Source organism: Mesoplodon mirus (assembly GCF_964341445.2).
Source record: "Mesoplodon mirus genome assembly, chromosome: 8".
Taxonomy (NCBI): Eukaryota; Metazoa; Chordata; class Mammalia; order Artiodactyla; family Ziphiidae; genus Mesoplodon; species Mesoplodon mirus.
The window spans coordinates 60,760,604-60,782,428 of NC_138984.1; the positions used below are offsets into that span (position 1 = coordinate 60,760,604).

The 21,825-nt window shown below is 37.0% G+C and overlaps 1 protein-coding gene across 2 annotated transcripts in view; it reads left to right on the plus strand.

Moving 5' to 3' along the window:
- ARHGAP15 (Rho GTPase activating protein 15) overlaps positions 1-21,825 on the plus strand; it is a 618,249-nt gene that overhangs the window by 541,780 nt on the left and 54,644 nt on the right. For both annotated transcript variants that reach the window (XM_082630937.1, XM_082630938.1), the window contains exon 13: positions 16,510-16,615. In XM_082630937.1, coding sequence (XP_082487063.1) covers positions 16,510-16,615 — 106 coding nt within the window. The remainder of the gene's footprint in view (positions 1-16,509; positions 16,616-21,825) is intronic.

Here is a 21,825-nt window from a genome sequence, read left to right on the forward strand (position 1 = left end):
TACTTTTAAACACATGGCCAATTACATATGCTTAAATATATCTGGCCATCTGGAGGACAGAAAGGAATCAGAAGACATTTCTAAGATTAACCAACAGGGGGCTCTCTTAAATATCCCAGATATACTGACTTCCTACCATCCCATATTAGTTGTGCATTCAAATCTAACCCCAATTTTGAAAAGAATTTAAATCAAAAATTTAATTTTTGATTGTCTAACAACTTCTGCATTCAGAATATTTAACTTTTGGTTCCTTGTGTTTCTGCTTGGTAAAACTAGGAGCTAACTACTGATGCCAACTCTGAAGAATAATTTCTCAGCTCACTATGCATGCAAGGTGAACTGAAGAACCAAGTCAGTTATCTGGATAATTTAATCAACATGTATTAATTGGGCATCTAACATGTACAGAAAAACTGAGACAAAAGTAAAGTTTAAGGGTTTAAATTACCTGGATATGACCTCATTTCTCAACTTTTCGCGACTAGTAGAGAAAGCTTTAACGAATGTAGTTTCCAAAAGAGAAGAGAAATTGATATGACTTAAAGTGATAGGTAGGAATAAAATGTGTGTTTCAATGTAAGCTCTATAACAGTCTATTTTTTACTTAGAAATATCACCATTAAGTCTCATCCTTGAACTAGTGTTGTGTTGATAGGTTTTATTTCCCACGCTTCAGAGGTTCAGTCCAATAGGTGATGTAACTCCCTAAGAAAAGATTTGATTGAGGAAGAATCAGAAATCAGAATGTGGAACTAGAATATATTTACATATATTGCACTGCATCACCCTGGGTCTTTCTTCAAGTTGCAAATATATAATCCTGTGGCATTTTACATTTTCTGTACTCTCCCTGCAAGTACCCTATACCCAGTATTTTCGTCCATGAAAAGAAAGTATCAAATTCCAACCTTGCTTTCTTGATTCTAGAATTTAGTCACTAAATAAAAGATTAACTGCAACAGAAAAACCTAGAGGAAAGTCCAGTATATTATTTTCCTAGAAATGGTTTGATCTGTGAAAACAGTATATTTTTCTATGGCTTAGAACAACTAAAGGTTCTGTACCAAACACAGAGAATTATTTTAGTTATCAAGATAGCACATACTCATTATAGAAAATTTGTAAAATGCATTTAAAATGGGGAAGAAAGTGATCTATATTCCTGTTATTCAAAGATAACTTATCATGGTTAATATTTTGCTATATTTTTCTACAGTCTTTTTAATTAGCTGTTTAGCAAAGCTAGAATTATATGGTATCTAAGCAATTGTATAATTTAAAGTTGTCTCTTCTAACAGATTACAAAAATAATAAATATTTATTGAAGCTAACTTGAACAGAAAAGTAAAAAGAAAAAAATTAAAATTACTCTGAATTTCATCATTGTATTTTATAGATATTTCCTTTTGACCTGTTTGTTCTGCATTTTTTCCCCTGGACTTTTTAAAACATATGCAACATAGGATAATTTGTATATAATACTTATCATTGCTTAATTGTCCAGTCTTTATCACTTTAATTGTCCCCTGATTCAGTTTTTTCAGTACAGTTATTATAGATATAAAGGATGTTTACTAAAGATTCAGGAGTTATACAGTTATTATAGATATAAAGGATGTTTACTAAAGATTCAGTTTTTTCAATACAGTTATTATTGTTTACTAAAGATTCAGGAGTAAACATTCTGCTGTTCTCTGAAGCTTTGATTTTTGTGAAGGGAAAACTTTAGTAACTCTCCAGTGCAATGTTCTAATAATGGTGTTTGCTAGCAAATGCCAGAACTGAATAGCATCAGTCACTGTTTTAAATGGTCATTAGAGCTTTCACCTGAACTATGAAGGGTGGAGCCCAAGAAAATCATTTCCTGGTACTAAGAATGAAATGGAAGCCAGAGAGAAATAATTCAATGGAGCCTTCTGAATTTGGGGTCCAAATAAGTATAAAAAGATACTTAGTTTCATTTATAGTGTCTCTATTCTTGAGTTCTAAATTTTGATTCATTAGTCAGTAGGGCTTACATAATAAACCTTCAAGTAAACTTTTCAAGAAAGCAGTGCTATTATAATCTTTGCATAGATGAGCATGTCTTTCTGTTATCCTAACATGAAAAAGATGATTGAAGTATGCACACAGTTTGAAGACCACAGTTTTCCCTCTGAACAACAGATACTGCTTTTACTTCAGAATTTAGTGAGATAAGTCTTAGGAAAGCCTGCATGACTACTTAACTTAGTTTTATTTTTGTTCTAATAATTGTAGGATAGTGCTTGATCTTCATCATTACAAAGTTTTGCCAGACTATATGAAAATAATATATCTACCCAATGATGTTTTCTTAGAACCTAGCTGTCATTTTTAAAGAGAGAGTTTTTTTCACTCACAGACATTTTGTTTAATTTTGTCTTTGATTATTGAATATTTTTCAAATGTTCTGGTTTCTTCCTCAAGTACACTTACAAGTTGTAGATAATCTCTCAATTCTCTGACTTCCAACATGTCTTCTTCCTATCATTTTTTGTTTCCACATTCTGGGGAAGCTTCTCTAGTTTGTCATCCATTTCACTGACCTAATTTTTCTACAGTGACAGTTTGGCCTTTAATGTAAAATTTAATTTTGTTTTGCATTTTTAGATTTCACACTGTCTTTCCTCACCATCTATCTCCTTATCATCTCATCCTAGTATGTTTTCATCTTATCCAGTTCTCTCCCTATGGCTTGCTGATCCTTTTGATTAGACTCCTTGATATACAAAATTCAGTTGAAAATACTAAGTAGTTTCCTAGTTGTTTCATGGTCATTGTGAGAGTTCTGCATTTCTGAGCATTGTTCTCTTACCTGAAATGAGTTTTTTCATAGGTCATGCGTTGTTGGAAATTTTGTTATGTTTACTCATCTCAAAAGGTGGAAATGGGGCTTCCCTGGTGGCGCAGTGGTTGAGAGTCTGCCTGCCGATGCAGGGGTCACAGGTTCGTGCCCCGGTCCGGGAGGATCCCAGATGCCGCGGAGTGGCTGAGCCTGTGAGCCATGGCCGCTGAGCCTGCGCGTCTGGAGCCTGTGCTCCACAACGGGAGAGGCCACAACAGTGAGAGGCCCGCGTACTGCAAAAAAAAAAAAAAAAAAAAAAAAAAAAGGTGGAAATGCATGCAACATTCTGTGCACATTACATTTTGCCTTTCACCCTCTGCTTTAGTTTTAGCCTAGTCTTTGTCCTGGAGTACCATCCAGTTGACAAATTGATAATCACAGCTCTTATGTTTATTCTTTTCTTGCACACTTACTGACTTGTGGCCCTACTATCCTGATGATATTTCTCCCACCATGTTTCTTAACTCACTGGCATTCTAAAAGATGAAAGACATACAACATTAGAATTCCAAGAATGTGTTCCTAATAGAATTTTGCCAGTCTCCACCTCCCTCCTACATTTTACATATGGGACTACAATTCCTATGGTGATATGCGCCATGATCTGCCTTCCACTCTCAATTATTATTATTGTTGTTATTGTTATTATTATTATTCTGCCTTCCATTCTCAATCTCCTTAGTTATTTTGTGGAAATTGCTATCTCTAAATTGTTGCAGGCAAAAGAGAAGTCTTCATCCATAGTTAGAAGGGCAGAGGACAGGTGAGGAAGGGAAGAAGGAAACTATACTATTCACAGTACTCAACACTATCAGCTGAGGAAAGAGAGTTTTTGGTTGGCACAGACCTTGAGTCTTTGATTCTGAAATCAGACAGTTGAAGAAAGAAAGAGAAGGATGTTTCTATCTGCTCTGAGAAAGGCAGGCTCTCTGGTTCAATAGTTCAATAGCACAAGTGGTCCCACTTGTGCTGGCACTTTCCAGTTAAATTCCATCTGTCTTGAAGGAAATTACTATTAACTTTTTGTCACCACGTTGCCTGTGAGTCCCTGTTTAAGAATTCTAGTCTTTTTTCTTTGTCTTCAAGCATATTTAGTGACAAGTTCCAAGAGGTGGTTAGGTGTTGCCAACCAGATGCCATTTTTAAACCAAAGGTCAAGATTTGCATCAAGGACATCACATTGAAAGTCTGCATTCAAATTCTCCCTTGGAGTGTGACCTCTGTCTATGACTTCTTCTTTACATTTGCGTCTATACCTGGAAATGGTAACAGACCTGAGAGGAGGATGTTTATTTTTAGTCTTGTCATTTGCAAGGAAGGCCCTTTGAGCTTCTAAGAAGATGCTTAGTATAACAAAATGTAAATCAATCATTTATCGTAATGATCGATTTCAAAATATTATTTTTCCATTTGGGGGATTTTTTTTCATTGTCTAAAAAAACCACACCTTGGTTCTTTATAAAAAGAATTTTGGACTTTACACCATAGGAAAAAAGAGTTTCTATTGGCTTGAATTGCGAGTAAGGAGGTGTGCAAATGGCCTCAAGTTATACATTTGCAGAGGAAATATCATCCAGATGCTGAAGTCAGCCTTTTCTTGCCAGACAACTAAGAACCATACCAAAACTGAGTCTAAAATCTTTAACAAAAGAATTCCACAATCACTTACCTTTGAAACGGACATTAATTAGAGGAAACATATCCCTTGTGATCAGAGTTTAACTACTATTAATCAGAGTTCACCACACAATTAACACTTTGAACTGATTAGCAAATGGAAATCATAGCAAGACATTTTGAGGTTAAAGTAGTGAATGGACATATTCTCTTACCCAACTCACTGGCCCTCATCTTTTAAAAGAAAAAAAAAAAATTAAGCACTCCAGTCATAACGAACTGGGCAGATTTTGTTTTCAGTGAGGTGTTTGCCATTACATATTGCACATAATGTATGGCACTGTTAAGAGGAAAAAATTGGAGTCAAAGTGGCTGGAAAGTTAGGTCTGCTCTGTAGCACTGTGAGATTGTTGACATCTGCCGAGGTTGGAGCGCTCAGTAAGCAGGAAATGGGGTGTCACTCTGAGTGGTAGTTTACCATTATCCTGGCATCCTAATGAAGTGTCTGCAGTGCACAGAGCTTCTGGATGGCATCTTAACGCACGGCTAAGCAAAAGCACTTCTCTCCCTGTCACTGTCATCCATCTGCCTGCACCCTACTGTAGCCAATGGGATGGAACCATGCTACAATGTGCTATAAGCCATTTAGAGTTGCACATTGCATAATCAGTCCCATCAAATATGTTAAAAATGGCTATTATTGGTTATTTTCTTCAAACTCTGGCACCTGGAGTTTGATACATTCAAGTTAAACTTTTCCAAGTGCTGTTTATGCTATTAATTCCGCATTCTCCTTCCCCCCACTATCTAAATGGGAATGAGTTGCATCCTCCTTGTCTTAAGTCCTGTTAATGGACTGAAAGAGTTGTATGAATATTCATTAAAAACTTCACTGTACATCACACTTGGTGAATTTGTCAATTTACAATGTAATGGAATGGTCATTTTCTTCAAAATAACCATTTTTAAGAAAAGGACAAAGAATAAATCAACTCAAATCACAGATTGGTTGTTTTCATCTTTGAGCACATTATTTAGTTTGCAGTGATAGTTTGAGGTCTTTTGATAGATTTCTTTAAAGACACAGTGCATTTCACCAAGTACATTTGCAGTTTAAGCTAGTATTGTCAATGTCGGATGATTACATTTGGTGCTTTAACATTACCTCCGATGAAATTCACATGCAGTAGAGAAGGGGATATATCTGTTATGAGGTGGCATAAGTAGAGCAAGGCGTGTGTGTTATCCTCCCGGAACGTCTAAATAGATCATGTGTGATCCTCCGGCCGTGACTGCAAAGCAGCTGGATTGTGGTGGCGAGAATTGACGTGGTAAGATGGCCACCAAGTTGAGAAGGCGCTTTCTGTCACAGGCAGAGGCAACAGGAATCTGCTAAATTCGGGGGGTAGGGTGGGGTTAGATAAACAAGAGGGCATAACATAATTCGGTTGCATCAGGAATTTTTTTCACAGACATTAAAACTATGGTAAACATAACAGCGGGGAGGCTTGTACTGCAGCACAGTGGGAAGCTCAATGCGTCTGCCCGCACCGTGCCTGGTTCAACCACTGCTAGAAGTCTACGAATTTCATTAGCACTCAACAATTCACCCAGTTCCCCAGAAAAGGAGAAAAAACCCAGGCACCAAAGCCCCTCACTAATTATTGTAAATGCTCCCATGTTACAGTTTTGGGGGGACAATAATGGCAGAATGATGTTAAACTAGAACGAAAGAGTCATTCTGAAATAAAAAAAGAATAAAAGGGCTCGCTTGTTTGTTTATTTGTCTGTTTGTTTGAAATCAGTGCAGTCTTTCATTCGATGGGTAAGACAGTGTGTTAGAATATTAGACCACCTCTTTACAATGAAATTTTAGATGACCTAACCAAAGTGTGTACAGCTCTTTCTGAGCAGTGAAAGTACAGGTTGGTTTCACAAATGACATCTTCCACTCCACCCCCTGCCCCCAAATTTATGCAAGTTCATCTCACAAATCTCTGAAACAGAAATTGTATCCTTTGGAGGAAATTTGTAATAATACAAAAATTAATGTGGAATCAAATGTAGGAAGACTGGCAAACTACGGTAGATTATTGCAAAATACTGCATGTCAAATTCAAGTTTTTATCTCCCCCTCAAAGAATGGAATTAGTTGAGGAAAATATTGGCTTTTTCAAAAGGAGAGAGGTCTGCTATTAATGCCCGTAAACATTTAAAATGGCACAATTTTTTAATGGAATGATAGGTGTTTATTTTTGCTAAATCCAGGCTTGGGAATCTGGTTTCTTCATTCATATCCCCCCAGCTGCTGTCAGCATTACAGCACATCAGCTTCCCTTCATGTGCGGATATTTCTCCAGAACTCATTTGCAAAAAAGTCGAAGCAATATTCAACACCACATCCAAACCTCTTTTAAACACACAAAGAGATAGGAAAACACATCAGAACTAGACCATTGAGAAAATCCTCCTTTCAAATTTACTGTCAGCTTCACATGCTAGTATAAAATATCCCACAAAGTCCTGTTTGTGATCCATTTGAAACAATCTTGATTTGCTTAAATTGTCACATTCTTCTTGCACATTTCTTCCTAAATGCAAAGATGGCAAAGAATTCTCCTCCCTCTTCATTGTAAAAGTGCAGAATTTCTGGTTTGTTTATTCCTAATGGAACACTTGAGAAAGAAGAAAATATATAAATATCTCCTTCAGAAGATTAGTTGTCTCAATCTTTTTAAAAGAGAGTATTTGTTCATTTCTTCCCCATGGTAAACAAGTTGGGCTTTTCATTTTAATTTTCCATGGTCAAATTAATGCATTTCACTTTACTGTCTTGGTCCCATGGTTCCAAAACATCGTACTTTTTAATATCCTTCTTTCTTCTCTATATGTTAATGTATGTCGTTTAGGACATAGATAGTTAGGGATAGAACCTAAGCTCCTTTTTAAACAAATTTGTTGGGAGAACCTTCTACTTCATTGTAACTTACTGGAACAGAATCTGGAAAAACTCACAATCGAACAAAGTAAACTACATCGTACTCCTTATGAGAACACATTTCCAAGCAAAGGATTTCAGGCAACAAATGGCATACGTGTTTTGAGTATTTCAAATCAAGCATCAGAAATTTCATCTAATCTACTGGTAAATATTCTATTGACAAGGTCAAGAACAGAGAAAACTCTGGCCCCCAAGACAGAAGAGAGAATAAGCATTAAAAAAAAAAGTGGACAGTTTATCAACTTCAATTTCTAAAGGACTGTGCAGTACCTTTATAGGATGTAGAGGAAAGTCCCCGAACTCTACTGAAAGTATGTCCATATGTATGTGATTCTTCAAAGATTATGTTAAGGATGTTAATGAAAAAAGTGGCTAATAATTTCAAGAAACCATAAAGAAAGAGAGAGAGGGAGAGGGAGGAAAGCAAGCTGTGGCAAAAAACCTGGGCTCAGCAAATTTCTGGGGGAAATGGTGAAATGTGACTATGTGATTTATAATGAGAAAAGGTATCTACAACATACAATTTTCTACCTAGCTGCAAATAATAATTCATAGTGATGTCCCTTCCAGATAAAAGACCTTTGCTATGTAGAACCCATGTGGTAAAATGATCATGATAAATGTCAGACCAGTGCAGGTAACGGCTTTACAAACCATTAAGATTAGCTGGCTCTTTTTTCCGATGATAACAGTAACCATGCTGTGACTCTATGTGGTAATAATATCTCAGTCCTGATAAATGCCAGAGCCAGGCAGAGGTGTTTATCATTCCCAGTTCAGAAATGCTGACTAAAGTTACCACATGTTGCCTGTCTTTCTTCTTTTACAATACTCTCACAATTAAAAAAAAAAAAAAGCTGAATCATACAATTATTTTATTCCCCATTTCTTAAAGGAGTTTGATGCTTGTGCTATAAACTCTCCCCTGCTCTCAATGTCACTGTGCAGCCATGTCGAATGAACTGGCTGAAGAAACAGTTCACCTCATACTAACCACTATCTCCTCTTGAGAGGTGTTTTGTTCCAAATGAATAGTTACGGATAAAGTTGAATACGCTTCTTCAAAAAATATTTTTAACCTACAAGACGGGGGAAAATATTTCTTCGTTCACATTTTTCTTAATTGTGTGACAGATCCTAGTTGTTTTCAAGTGTGATTTTTTTTAATCCCCTATAAATTTAATTTGTCTACCAGTGGAAAGAGGTAGACACATTAAAACTTTAAATCTAGAAAAGTATTTCTAGGATTGCCACCCTCATGAAAACGTACAAAGATAATGCTTAATGTAAATAGCTACTTGAGTATTTGAGAAGAATTACTGGTTTATGGTTAGAAAGATGTCAAATGTCTCAAAACGATAAGCCTGTTTTTTTTAAAGCCTTGTAAAACCAGATATGCATGGATAAATATAGTTTAAAGAAAATTCTCAAAGGAGAACTAAATAAACTAGTGAGCTTTATTTTCTCAGCACACACTCTCACCTGAGGATGAATTAGTATCATTTGTAAGTTACAGAAATGTACTTGGCCACCGTGACACTTGCAAAATTACTTTGAAAACAAGAAATTTTAGGGAGGATACTACGATCATGCTTTTCCTGTGAAGACTGCTGCCACTACCTTACACTTTGATTCAGACAAAGAGCGGCATTCCTGCAAACCTGAGGAAATTTGTTTTAAGAGACAGTTCCAGGTTGGTGAATTTTAGAAAATGTTATCATCCCCAAATTGATTGCACCAAAGCAATAATACAAGTTATTAAAAGTTACTTAGAGCCTAAAACTTGAATACGTTTTCCAAACTTGCCCTCAGTGTGAGGTCAATACACCAGAAATCCCTATGATAACATAGATACAGTTACATGAAAAAGAAAAGGTGATTAAATTACTTTCTTGAATGTATTTGGGGACGTACAAAGAAGTTAAGAATAATGATTCGAAGACCTTCAGAAATCGATTAGAAAAAATTTTACATTTGTGACTTGGTATTAATTGCATTTCCCAATTATTTTGAATTTTTTGGTATAATGAACTAACACCCAAGAAGCATTTTGAGTTTAACAATTATCTTAGAGGATTCCTTCAGTCAAAAGAAAGATACAAGCTCCACTGATAACTATATAATGATATGTCTTAAGTTTAAACATCTCTGGGACATATTTTGTATCTTATCCGCCCCTCTAGGCTGTAAAATGACAGTAGATAGGGATCAACTTTGTGTTTGCCACACGCTGCATGTTGGTCTTAATAAACATTTTTTTCTTCAACCGTGTGTACATATATATGTTTAGTACTCTAAAAATTATTTAACAAAAAGATATTTTTTTCTTTTCAATAATTTTCTAATTGGTATTGCCAGAGACAAGGAGTAGAGGTGTAAAGAAACAGAAGTTGGCCTTAACAAAACTAAGTTTGCCCCTAACAGCATGCTGTAGATGGCCTAGCTCCGCCTGCACAAGGACCAGGAATGCCCTCCGGAAATGATGCTAAACTGGCCAGGATGCTGAAACTTTCCTCACAGGTTGAGGAATCCATGGACTTATATCAATCAGTTGGCCAGAGAATTTTTGTTACTGACATTTATTAGCTATGGAGAGTTATTTTTTAATTTCTTCCTAAAAGGGAAAAATTGTTCAAAAATCAGACAGCACATTAATATCTCCTGGAAGTAGAAACAAAGAATACAACAGAAATCTGGTGTACCAGTGAGGGGATTAGATCTAATATGCAGGTGATCCCTACTAGAGAAAGTAGATTCAGTTCCGGCTGCATCTTTCCTTCCCTGTGTTCTCAAGTTGAACTGCCTTGACATAGATTATCAGCACCTAAAATCAAACTTACCAGGTAACTGCAGACATTAAGAATGTGTCTTCCTTTTAAATAAATAATAAAAAATGGCTCTTCAGTTTGGCGGGGGCAAGGGGAGCAGAATCTTGAAAAATTGCAAATTGCAAACTCCATGTTAACCTGAGTCCATTGTTCTTCCTTTTTATGATGCAATGGCACATCTATTTATAATACACTATGTCTACTTATGAATTAGAACCAAACACTCTTTCATAATGGACAGAATTCTAAGTATTTATGGCTTCATATGATTTGGGAAATGGCCTTGAATTCTGAACAATCATGTGTCAGGGCAGATAGGATGATTCAAAAGAAAGATTTTAATGGGAAGGGTACTTACATTCAATAACCACTTATAATATGTGCATTTATGTACATTGAAACATTTAATTCTACAAATGGGTTGTGCGTGTGTGTGTTTAAATAAGGAACTGGAAGCATCGAAATTCAAGCAACTTGTCCCAAATCATAACTGCAGAGCAAGAATTCTAACTTAGTTCTTTCAGACTCCCTCATGATACACCACTTCTCTTAATTTATAACAGGGATTTAAAGCCTCTATTTGTATCCATTTGTAAGTCTTCAATTTGCTCCCCTCCCCTGCAGTGTTCCTCCCTGAAGTCATTGTAAATTATTTAAAGAAAGTCATCAAGTGATTGTTGTCGTGCCTTCGATGATTCCTCAACACCCAATTCAAATTTTATAATTAAAAATCATGTCCTCAAAGATTTGCATCCAGTTGTATGGTACACTAAAAAAAATAAAATGTTCTCTGAAGATAATCATTCCTCCTGTAAGCCGGGACAGTCTCTAACTGAATTCTGAAATGGTGATGATACAAAGAATAGAAAGTGAATAGAAACTAAACTGCTTTCTTCCAAATATAGCCCTGACGTATAAGTGACTACCATTTTTTCATACAGGATGCACTATACATTCCAGAGTAATTTTCAGAAGCAGAACAGCTGTGATATTTCTGACCTCCTCAAAACAAAGGGGTACAGTTGTCCTTTAAGAAGTACAGACAAATAGAAAGAATAGTACTACTGATACATTGGTTACTGGGAGAATCTGGTCTTTTCTTCCCCTGGGTGAACCTATATAACAAAGCAGAATTAATTTTGAAATATGATTTAACATGTGACTATAAATAAGTTAAGAATAATAAATGCATAGATGATAAGGCCGGAAAAGTGTCCAGGGGTCATCAGGCCCAGGGTTTTGCACTGCACAGAACTCTTTCCATCGTTGTATAACTTTCTCTTATCTCTGCAAAAAAAGGCATTCGGTTGTAAATGTCCTTGTTTTAGTAGCAACATTTCATGCAGATAAATGCAAATGCATCATAAACCATATTTTTAAAAATGTGTCCTCAAAACCATGAATCAGAGGAAAACTATAAAGCTACATCCTTACCATAACATTAAAGGCTATTTCACATCGTGTAGGAGCTGTTACTTCTCTAACTGGCCTGCAGTTGTTTTTGAAGAACTTCATTTACAAAAGAGTTTGAGGTAGTTTGAGAATATGGGGCCAAGTGAGTGAGGAATAGGCATTAGTAAAAAACAGTTTACTATTTCAATATGTACATGTACACTATGCATATTTTTACGTAGACATTTTTGCTACTATTGGGTAGCAAGAATGAAGCACTACAGAAAGATTTTGTATGCAATGTGGGTTCACAGCTCAGAGGTTGGAGAGGCTATTGGGATCTGGGTGGGAACTAAAATGGACGTATTAGAGAACATAGAGTAGATACAAAAATAAATCATAAGGGAATGAAGGTAGGAGCAAATGTGAGTGAAAAGGGAAAGAATCATGAGTTTTTTTTTAATTACTGGCAAGATTTTGTACAAGTCTCTTACTATACAGTTTACCTAAGAGGTTGTCTAATTCTCCATGTAGAAAAGGTTCATTCCCCCCCTTTTAGACATAATGTAAAAGAGTCAGAGATATCTCAAAGTCTTCTCAAAACTCTCCATACTTCACAAGAATGAGAAACCATATGCTGAAGGAGAAATATTAATAGAAAACGCTGTCTTTCAGATGCTCACTGAATCAGTTGAAGACAGTTGACGCATCTTTAGTAAACTGTGTCTGAATCTTAGCTCATTAACCACTGCCGTATTATGTATGCTGATTCCAGCTCCTAATATGACACATCAATAAACCAGATCAGAAAAGGTGTCATTTTGATTTTAATGTATCCAATTGTATTTTTAGATGTTCCTCTACTTAGAAGTGTTTGTGTTATTTCCTGATTTTACAAGCTATGGAAGAGTGGGTATGGTATTGATTTGAAGGGGAAACCACTGCTTTCCTATAACCTTTTCAAAGATTTTGTTCTGATTATATTGTAAGAACAATAAATTGTTCCTCCTTGATAATATTTCAGCCCTCTCTAAGCCATTGTCCAGTACCCCCTCCACTACTTAGGTGTAACTCAGCCACAAATGTATGTACCATATGTATATGGTATATACATATACCACCATTCATTCCAATTCCTCAATTATGTGTGAAAGCAGAGGAAGAGAGAAAAATGTTTCCATAAAGTGTCCTTCGTGTAGGATGTTTCTTACAAGCAGATATGGGAACCACCATGTACTCTTATAAGAATTATTGCATGGAACTGAGCTGCTCATCCATCAGATCAACAGTCTCTCCGCCCACCACAAGTTATTTAGTGTGTTATAAAATGTCAGGCTACCATAGCAAGTGTATCATCACCAACTGGCACCAACTCAGCTCAATTATTAGAAACTACATTTTGAACGCTCACTGCAACCAGGTAGTATGCTCACTGCTGAAGATAAAAGGTGAACCATACCCAGCATGGGCCTCAAAAAAGGTGGCGGGTGTGGTGAACATTTATGGATTACCTACTTTTTACTAGTCATTGGTAGGTTCATTACGTACTATCTTGTTCAATCCATAAAATTGGCCTCAGACATTTTTCAAAGAAAATAAGAAACTTGTCCAAGACCACACAGCTAATAAAAAGTTGTTACAGAATTCAAACCAAGGTCTGTCTGTTCCAATCTGTGTTCATGTCTTTCCTTTGTTCACTAATTCTTTCTTTATTCATTTAACCCACTATATACCAGTATAAGAGCTGCCTCCATTTATGGGAAAATTCTCAGTTTAATAGGAAAAATTGAAAGACATTCAAGCCATGAAAATATCATGCAGGATGTTATCTACATAGAATATCCTAAGTGCAATGGAACATAGAAGAGGGACTTTGTCTAGGGAAGGTCATAATTCTTTTACCTAGTGGTTAAACAGACAAACTAAAGTTTTAATTCCTGCCCAGGCACCATGGCAGTGACCTTGCACATTCAAGTTTTTCCAATTAAGCAATGCCAGCCTTTCTTAAACCTACCCTGACTGGGACATATTTCCCTAAAACTGAGGTTTGCTGGATATAGCCATTTAGACCACTCTCCATTTATTGTCTGTCAGGCTTAGATTATGGCCACTACTCCTATAGTCCTCAATGCCAACAGATCCCTTTTTTGGAGACTCTGACATTGACCTAATCATAACCATGGCCAGAGACTTCAGTGAAATTAGAAAGGTGTCCTCTCCTTCCTTTCCCTCCTCTCCCTTCCTCACCTCTCCTAATTTCATCTTAATTGCTTGAATCAAGTAGTTCAGCAGATCCTTAGGTAAATTAAACTAGTAGCATCATGCCAAACTATGCAGAATGTACCCATCTCATAAATATATAAATGTATGTATATGTACATGTTTATGTATATGATCATTGGTGTGTTGCATTAGCTTCAGATGACTAGATACAAGGTATCCAAGTATCCTTAAGTGCTCTGTCCTGAACATACTGTACCAATTTTACTCTCATCTTTATTGACTTTGTTTTCCTTCTTTTTCTGAGTTTCTCATATCCTATAGGCTCCAACTGGTCCTGTGAAGCATCACATTGTCTTACCATCATTAAGCTACAAGGTGGCTTTCTACCCTTTGGCAGAAAGGTTAGATCTGCTGTCTGCTGTGATGTTGCAACTGGCTTTTCTGTTTTTCTCTCTCTTTTTCTCTCCCCTTTGTCTCTTTCATTTGCAGTTGTCCAATCCATATTATGCGGGAACTCTTCTAAGAATATGTGCAGTTTTGAAAGCTCAGACTGTGGGAGGCATTATTTATAGGCCTCTGAGGTTTCAGGAAGAATAAGAAATGCTTCCAAGCAGAGTTCTACTAGGAAGACTGCCCCCACCCTACTTTAGCCAAATACTATCTTCTGCAGGATATTTTCCTGTAATTCCTTATAAAAAGTTTCTTTTGCAAGAGTGTATTAAAAAAAAAAAGGGAAACAAAACACCCTACCAGTTTCTATTCTAACTCTTTCTTGCTCCACTGTATAAAGTTTATATACCTAATAACAGGTGATTATGAACTGGGCTTTTGGAAGCACACTGTATTAGGAAGTACGTTTGGTTTAGTATCAGAGACCCACCTTCAAAGTCTTCAGTACACAAGGACTTATTATGTTAAAGAAACTCAGACACCAACAGTGCAGGACTGGTCTGACTGCTCCACAGATTCAGGGAAGCTCTTTATACTGTGTGTCCCACTCTGCATAGCCTCAGTTCTCAAGGTCATCTCATGGCACAACCATGCCACCTACGTTCTTAGGAGCAGAAAGGCCAAAGGACCACAAAGATAAATTAGCCTCCTGCACTCAGCCTCCCCGGAAGTCCCACATAACACTTTGCCTTCTCATTGGCTGGACTCTGTCATACGGTCATTCCAGCTGCCAAGCAAGGAAGCTAGGATGAAGGATGTGGCCATCCCTTCAACAGTGGGATTGTCTAGCTAAAGAAGAAGAGAATGGATATTGCGTGGGTGGGTGCCTTACATATTATTCTCTTATCTATCATCTTTTCCAGCAGTGCCCTCTTTAGAATCATCAGGAGATCTGTGCTAGAAGTTAAAGTATAGAAAGGAAAGGCACCTGAGTCAGTGTATCTAAAGAGTTTAAGTTTGAGAAGTAATTATAATTCTGGGCCCTGGTTAAAACTGTGATAAGATAAATTCTCTAGTGTACCAAGTAACTCAGTTCTTCTTATGCCACCCATGCCCAGAAAGGCAAAAAGAAACAAAATGAAGGAAAACAACAAATGTGGTATGTAGTTTTGAGCAACTTCCTATTTTTTTAAATGTATATGACCAAAAAATTAAAAATCAATAAAAAATACAAATTAAAAAATAAAACATATATGAATAAGTATTATGCTTTCAAATTTATTTGCACTTTTTTGTTTTACAGCAAAAGCAAAATGTATTAGGGAGAAAAGATAACATAGAACTAATTTTAAAAATTCTTTACTTCTCCACAAAATCAAGCAAAATAATAGAATATTGGTAATTGGATCAGAATGTATGTCCTTGTGTGTTTGTTTTATATTGTTGCTGTAACAAATTGTCACAAACTCAGTGGCTTCAAACCATTAGAATTTATTATCTTACATTCCTGAAGGCCAGAAGTGTGAAGTCAGTTTCACTGGGCAAAAATCAAGGTGCTGGCAGGCCTGCGTCCCTTCTGGAGGCTCTCTTTCCTCACCTTTTCTGGTTTTTAGAGGCTGTCTTTACTCCTTGGCCCATGGTCCTTTAGCACATAGCCAAATCTCCTTTAGTTTTCATTGTCATATCCCCTCTGTCTCCGACCTTGACCCTCCTGCTTCCCTCTTAGCCACCTTTGTGATTACATTGGGCCTCCCACATAATCCAGAATAATCTCCCCATCTCAGAATCCCTAAATTAATCACATTTGCAAAGTCACTTTTTCCATGGAAGGTAACATTCACAGGTTCCAGAGATTAGGACAGGGACATCTTTGGAAGGCCATTATTTACCCTGCCACAACTTGTAAAATAGTAAAGCATTTATGAAAACTGATGTAATACCTGATCTTAATAAGAAGATCGTGTCAGAGCCACACTGTTGCTGCTTTCATTTTCCCATGATCTAATTCAGAGTCAAAATAAAGAAATTTCATGATACTGATTTAAAGTGTAACTATTCCCTTTGGCTGCTAACTAGAACTTTAAGTTGCTCAGACTTAGTCCAGAATTCTCCTAAGAAAATTCCCTCATGCACCTAAGAAATCTCATTCTTTTCTAACCTTCCTTTTTAATTTCTTTTTTTTTTTTCAGAAAAGCAAGACAATAACACAAGAATTGAAACTATAAAGTCTCTTGTACAAAAACTCCCTCCACCCAATCGTGACACCATGAAAGTCCTCTTTGGACACCTAACTAAGTAAGTTGCAAAGTTTCTGGTTGTTCTGTCATAGTCTCATTTCCCAGATGAGCAATATTTAATTTCAAATCTCTAATACAAGAGATGCATCAATCTCAGATTTCCCTCTCCAGCTGATCTACGTCTTCCTGCGGAAGCTGGGGAATGTACTAGAGGTAGGAAGGGGAACCTACAAAAGGAACTTTTAAAATAATTTCTTTTTTCTGGCTTTTCAACAAGTAGATGTTTGCTGATTGATTGTCAGAACTGTAGCCAGAGCCCTGGGATGGGCTGGGTTTACTTTGTTATTTAGTATAATGGCAAGAGCCTGAAATGATTCAGACATGAGTTCAAAACCTAGCCTCACCACGTACCAAGAGTGAGGACTACAAATAAGTTACTTAAACTCTCTGATATCCAATTCCTTCGTCTGTAAGACATTGATTCAGATTGATAAGGTGCCATCCATGTAAACAGCTAAAAGAAGAGTATTTCTGGCAGAAAAAAAAGACGGTGTAAAGACCCAGAGGCCGCACAGAGCTTGATGTATTTGCAAAGCAGAAAGCAGGCCAGGCGGGCTAGAGCCTAATGGACAAGGGGCATGGTGGTGGAGTTGAGGTCATAGATGTTGGACCAGTGTAAGATCACATAGGTTCTTGTGGGCCACAGTGAGAGAGTGGAATTCCATTCTAAATACAGTGAAGAGCCATAAAGAGTGCTAAATTGAGGGATATACAAGATCACCCTGGCTGACAGGTGGAGAATGATTTGTAAAAGTGAAAGCAGGGAAACTTATACAGAGGAGACCATAGTAGTCCAGGCAAGAAGTAATGGTGACTTCAGTGGAGGCCTTAAAGAGGTATTTTGCTGATGGGTCAGATTGGATTTGCTGATGGTTGGGGTGCAGTGGGGAAGGGAAAAGAGAAATTAAGTGTGCCTGTTAGGGTTTGGGTTTGGGCAAGTGGAGAAATGGTAGTGCGGCACGGATGGGTAAAACTGGAGGTGGAACGGGTTGCATAGGAAGAGCCGACTGGAGAACTTCATTCTGGACACATTAAGTTTGAAATGAATGTTCCTCATTTGCCTTCTGTTAACACCTTCTTCAGATAATGCAGAGTGCAATACAAGTGATGAGGTTGTAGCTTTCACCATATGCATATAGTAATGTTGAAGCCTGACAGAGTTTCAAATAGATTGGGCAGTTTTGCTTTTGTGAGATTAAATCTCTTTAATCACCCATGCCTTAGGTTCAGTCATTCCTACAGATTATTCAACTAATCCACTACATGATTTTTCATTGTAAATGTAATGTGCAGAATTGCACACACAAAAAATTTAAGCAACTGTCGTACATGTAAGTCAAATTTGCCTACTAGTCACTCTTAGCCTGCTTCTGCTGAGCAGAAGCAACTAACATTTTTTTATCTACCCTTCCAGACCTGTTCCTAAGGACATGCAAACATACCTCTGTACGATTGTTTATTGCATTAGAGTATATTATTCTGCACATATTGTTCTTCTACTGTTTTGCAACTCATGGACAGCTTTCCATTTCATGGCATAGTATTCCATGATATGGATAGTCCATAATTCACCTCACCGGGCACTGCGTTAGGGAACATGTTTCAATCAAATTCATCATATTTGCTTCTTACTTATTTTACTCCCACAGGGGAACCTATGTCAAAGTTCAGAACATCCCTTATTGTTAGAATGCCCCTTTTTGTCACCTCCACATTACTGGCTTCAGTGGGAAAGCCAGTGTGGTTAAGTGAAAGGATTTTGGGCTTCAAAGAAATAAAGAGAGAAAGCTAGAGTCAAATTCTTGTTCTATACTTTATACTCCCTTTATGATCTCAAGCACATAAAATCAGATTAAATAATATCAACCGTATCTTGTGGTTATGAGAATTAAATGAGATAATGCATATAAACAGCCTGGCACAAGGTAAGCATTCCTCAAATGTTAATTCTTTTTCCTTAGGATCCAGACACACCATGAAAGGGGTTTCAAGTTACAAGTAAATACTGGAGTGCTTATCTCAGTAACTTTAACTGGACAAAGTCATAAAACAAATGGAAAAGTGTACTCTTTAATGCTATGCAATACCTAGTCTCAGAGATCTTGAGAAATATCCATTACTCAGTCTCAATTATTCCTTTTTTTTCCAACTGAAAGAACAGCTATAAAATGAAGAAACTGAGAATCAGCTAAATCCAACTCTGAAAAAAACACACACAGATGAGAATCTATCCAATTAAAAACCTTCAAAGGAAGAGAATCTTCCACCTTCATGCCAACAATCCCAGTATTAACAATTAGTGCCTGATCATGTTTCTTATATCTAAATTAATTTCCTAATTTTGTTAGAACTTTCAGTTGAGATGGAAATAGATGTTTTTAACTAAGATTTAAGATCAGATGATTATGTCACCTTCACAGCATTCACATGATAAGATTTTTCATTACAGATGGAGAAAAAAGTGTTATTTGCTAGCCACCCGCCTTTCTTGAGTGGTGTGACCATATTCCACCCTGCAATGATTTATAAACGGGGTTTAATTATGCAGAAGTGTGTGCACATGATTATATCTTGTTAAGCATTTCTTGTTAAGTTTTTGATAAACAGCCAATCGTGGCATGTCATCAAAGCTTGAGAAGGCTAAATAAGAAGATTGTTTAACGAGAATTTAAATGTATTCATCTTTGAAAGAATCATTAGAATGTTTTCCTTAGTCTTGATGCATTTGGTAGTTCTTCAGAAAATCTACCATCAACACTTGTATGCAGTGTTTATTCCAAATTGCTGCAAATATATATATATTTTGAAGTTTGTTTAGTAAGGGTCAGGGAATGTAATGAAGTGCCAAAAATTCCACTTGACCTGCGTTGTACTCTATAGCCAACAGAATAGAAGTCCATTTTTGCAAAGCTCTGAGTTAAACATTCCCTTGAAAGCAGAGCAACTACCAGCTGAGAAAGCTTAATACAGCACAGTTGGGCTAGAAGGTGGATGCAAGTGCTGTCCACAAAAGCCAGAATTTTTAAAGGACTGTGATTATATTAAGCATAAGATTACACAATAGCTGCACAGACTGAATAGTCTCAGAGTCTAGAGTCCTCATTCTCGATCAAACTCAAGGTGAAGTATGTGCTTCTGCTGTGATAGATTGAGACCAGGAATTCAGAATACACTATCATCTCAAAATGCCATCAGCCAGAAACCTTTATTAATAGGCACTTTCACCAATTGACATTACAGTGATAAGGACTGGAAGGTCCTGTGACAGCTCTGAATCATCATATAAATGGCAAGTTCTATCTCTGTTAAAATATAAGTGTCGAATGCATGTTCCTTCAGCCTGCTTCTTTGGACAGGCAGGCAGGCAGGCAAAGTGAAGATGAAGTTAATGGGAAGGAAGACCTAGAAAGATAAGGGTTGCTTGCTGATGGGTAGTGGTTGGAGGTTGAGAGCCAGGCAAAGAGGTTATATAAGAAATAGAGGACCATTGAGACTTTATCTGCTGGACATTTGCATGATGTGCTCTGTGTTTATGAAAGAGTAGTCTGACAATAGAGTGCAGGGTGAATGAGATAGAAGGAGAAAAAAGACCTAAGAGGTCACATGGGAGTTGTAGTTGGTTTGGAGTGATGAACATAAAATGGAAAGCAATGGTCCAAATCCTGAGACTTTTCAAAGGAAAATTCCATACAATTTTTATTTCTCTCATTTCTTTATCCCCCTTATCCAGTCAGCCATGGGAATAAGTCTGCGGTTTCAGTGCTGAGTAATAGTAAAAATAGTTCCTCTGGTAGCAAGTTAAAAAGCAAAAGGAGGCAGTGTTTAGAAGGGTGTACTTTTTTCTCTGTTTTGAAATGCAGACAGGGGAAAGAGGAAGATGAAGATGAGGGTATAGAAGACTAATGAAATAAAATAAACCCCATTTTTTCAGGTGTGAATTGAATCAAGCCCTCTAGATCTGCTGGTGGGGATGTTCCAACCAGCATGGTATGAAGCCATATATGTAATATAGCTCAAGAATGAAAACCTTTCCAAGCTTCATGCCTTTTGAGCCAATCATCTTAATTGCTGGGACCCTATCCTAAGTAATGCTGGGGGATGAGGGCAGTTTATGCAGATAAAATTTTACTATTTTCACTGGTGGAAACTTGGAAACAACCTAAGTGTTCAGTGATAGGGGAAGGTTATATAGAAAATGGTACATCATATCAGCTTCATAAAATGTGGTTCACAGCTAATTGTTTTCTTAATTAGGGAAATGCTTGTATTAAGTTAAATAAAGTCAGGGATACAATATTTTATATATTTAAGGAGAGTATAAGTATAAATATGTGGGAAAGTTGTGCATCTAGAAAAGACTGTAAAGCTATTTGCTGAGATGTTAATATTTCTTTCTTAGAGTTGTTGAACAATGAAAGTTTTTTTTTTCTTTGTGTGTTTCTTTTTCTCTCCTAACAATGGGATAGAAAGAGACATTGAGATTAAGAGAACCAGTAAAGAGAATAGACTTTGGAGTTAAGCAGAATTGAATGTGAGCCTTGGCCCTGCCACTTACTGGGCATGTAACTTAGAACTGACCTAACTCTAAGCTTCCTTCCCATCTGCAAAACAGGGATCATAATACAACCTATTTCTGTGGTGAGGAGTAAAGGAATAATCCTTTTAAAGAGTCTAGCACAGTACCTGGCACATAGCTGGTTCTAGTTAAGCATAAGACATCAACATGTATTATTTTTATAGTGAGAGAAATATAAAATTATTTCTAATGAAATAAATATAGGAAGAATTGCAGAGACTGGGTTGCCAAATTTCCTGGCTTCCAGAAAATTCTTTACCCCACCACAGAATCTTTTGCCAAAACCTGAGTTTCTATACTGGCCTGACTCGGCCAGTTTCCCCTAGTCCCAGTGAGGCTGTTTTCACATGTTTGACAAACCATGTGACACCTCCATGTGTTGCCCAGTCCCTATGTGAATTCCCCTGCCCAATTCTGTACTGTCACCAACTCTCCATCAACCTGATCTGAATCTTGTCCCTTGTTCTCAAATCCAACTATTTTCACCTTCAAAGTTGTAGCTTGCTGATAAGAAAGTCTGGTCCACTTGACTTCTAGGCAGGCATGGGAACACTGGAGAAGGACACAGGTCCTGCTCTGCTTCCTGTCCAGAGCCTCTCATCACAGCAGTTTCCTAGGGACAGTTCTCTTCT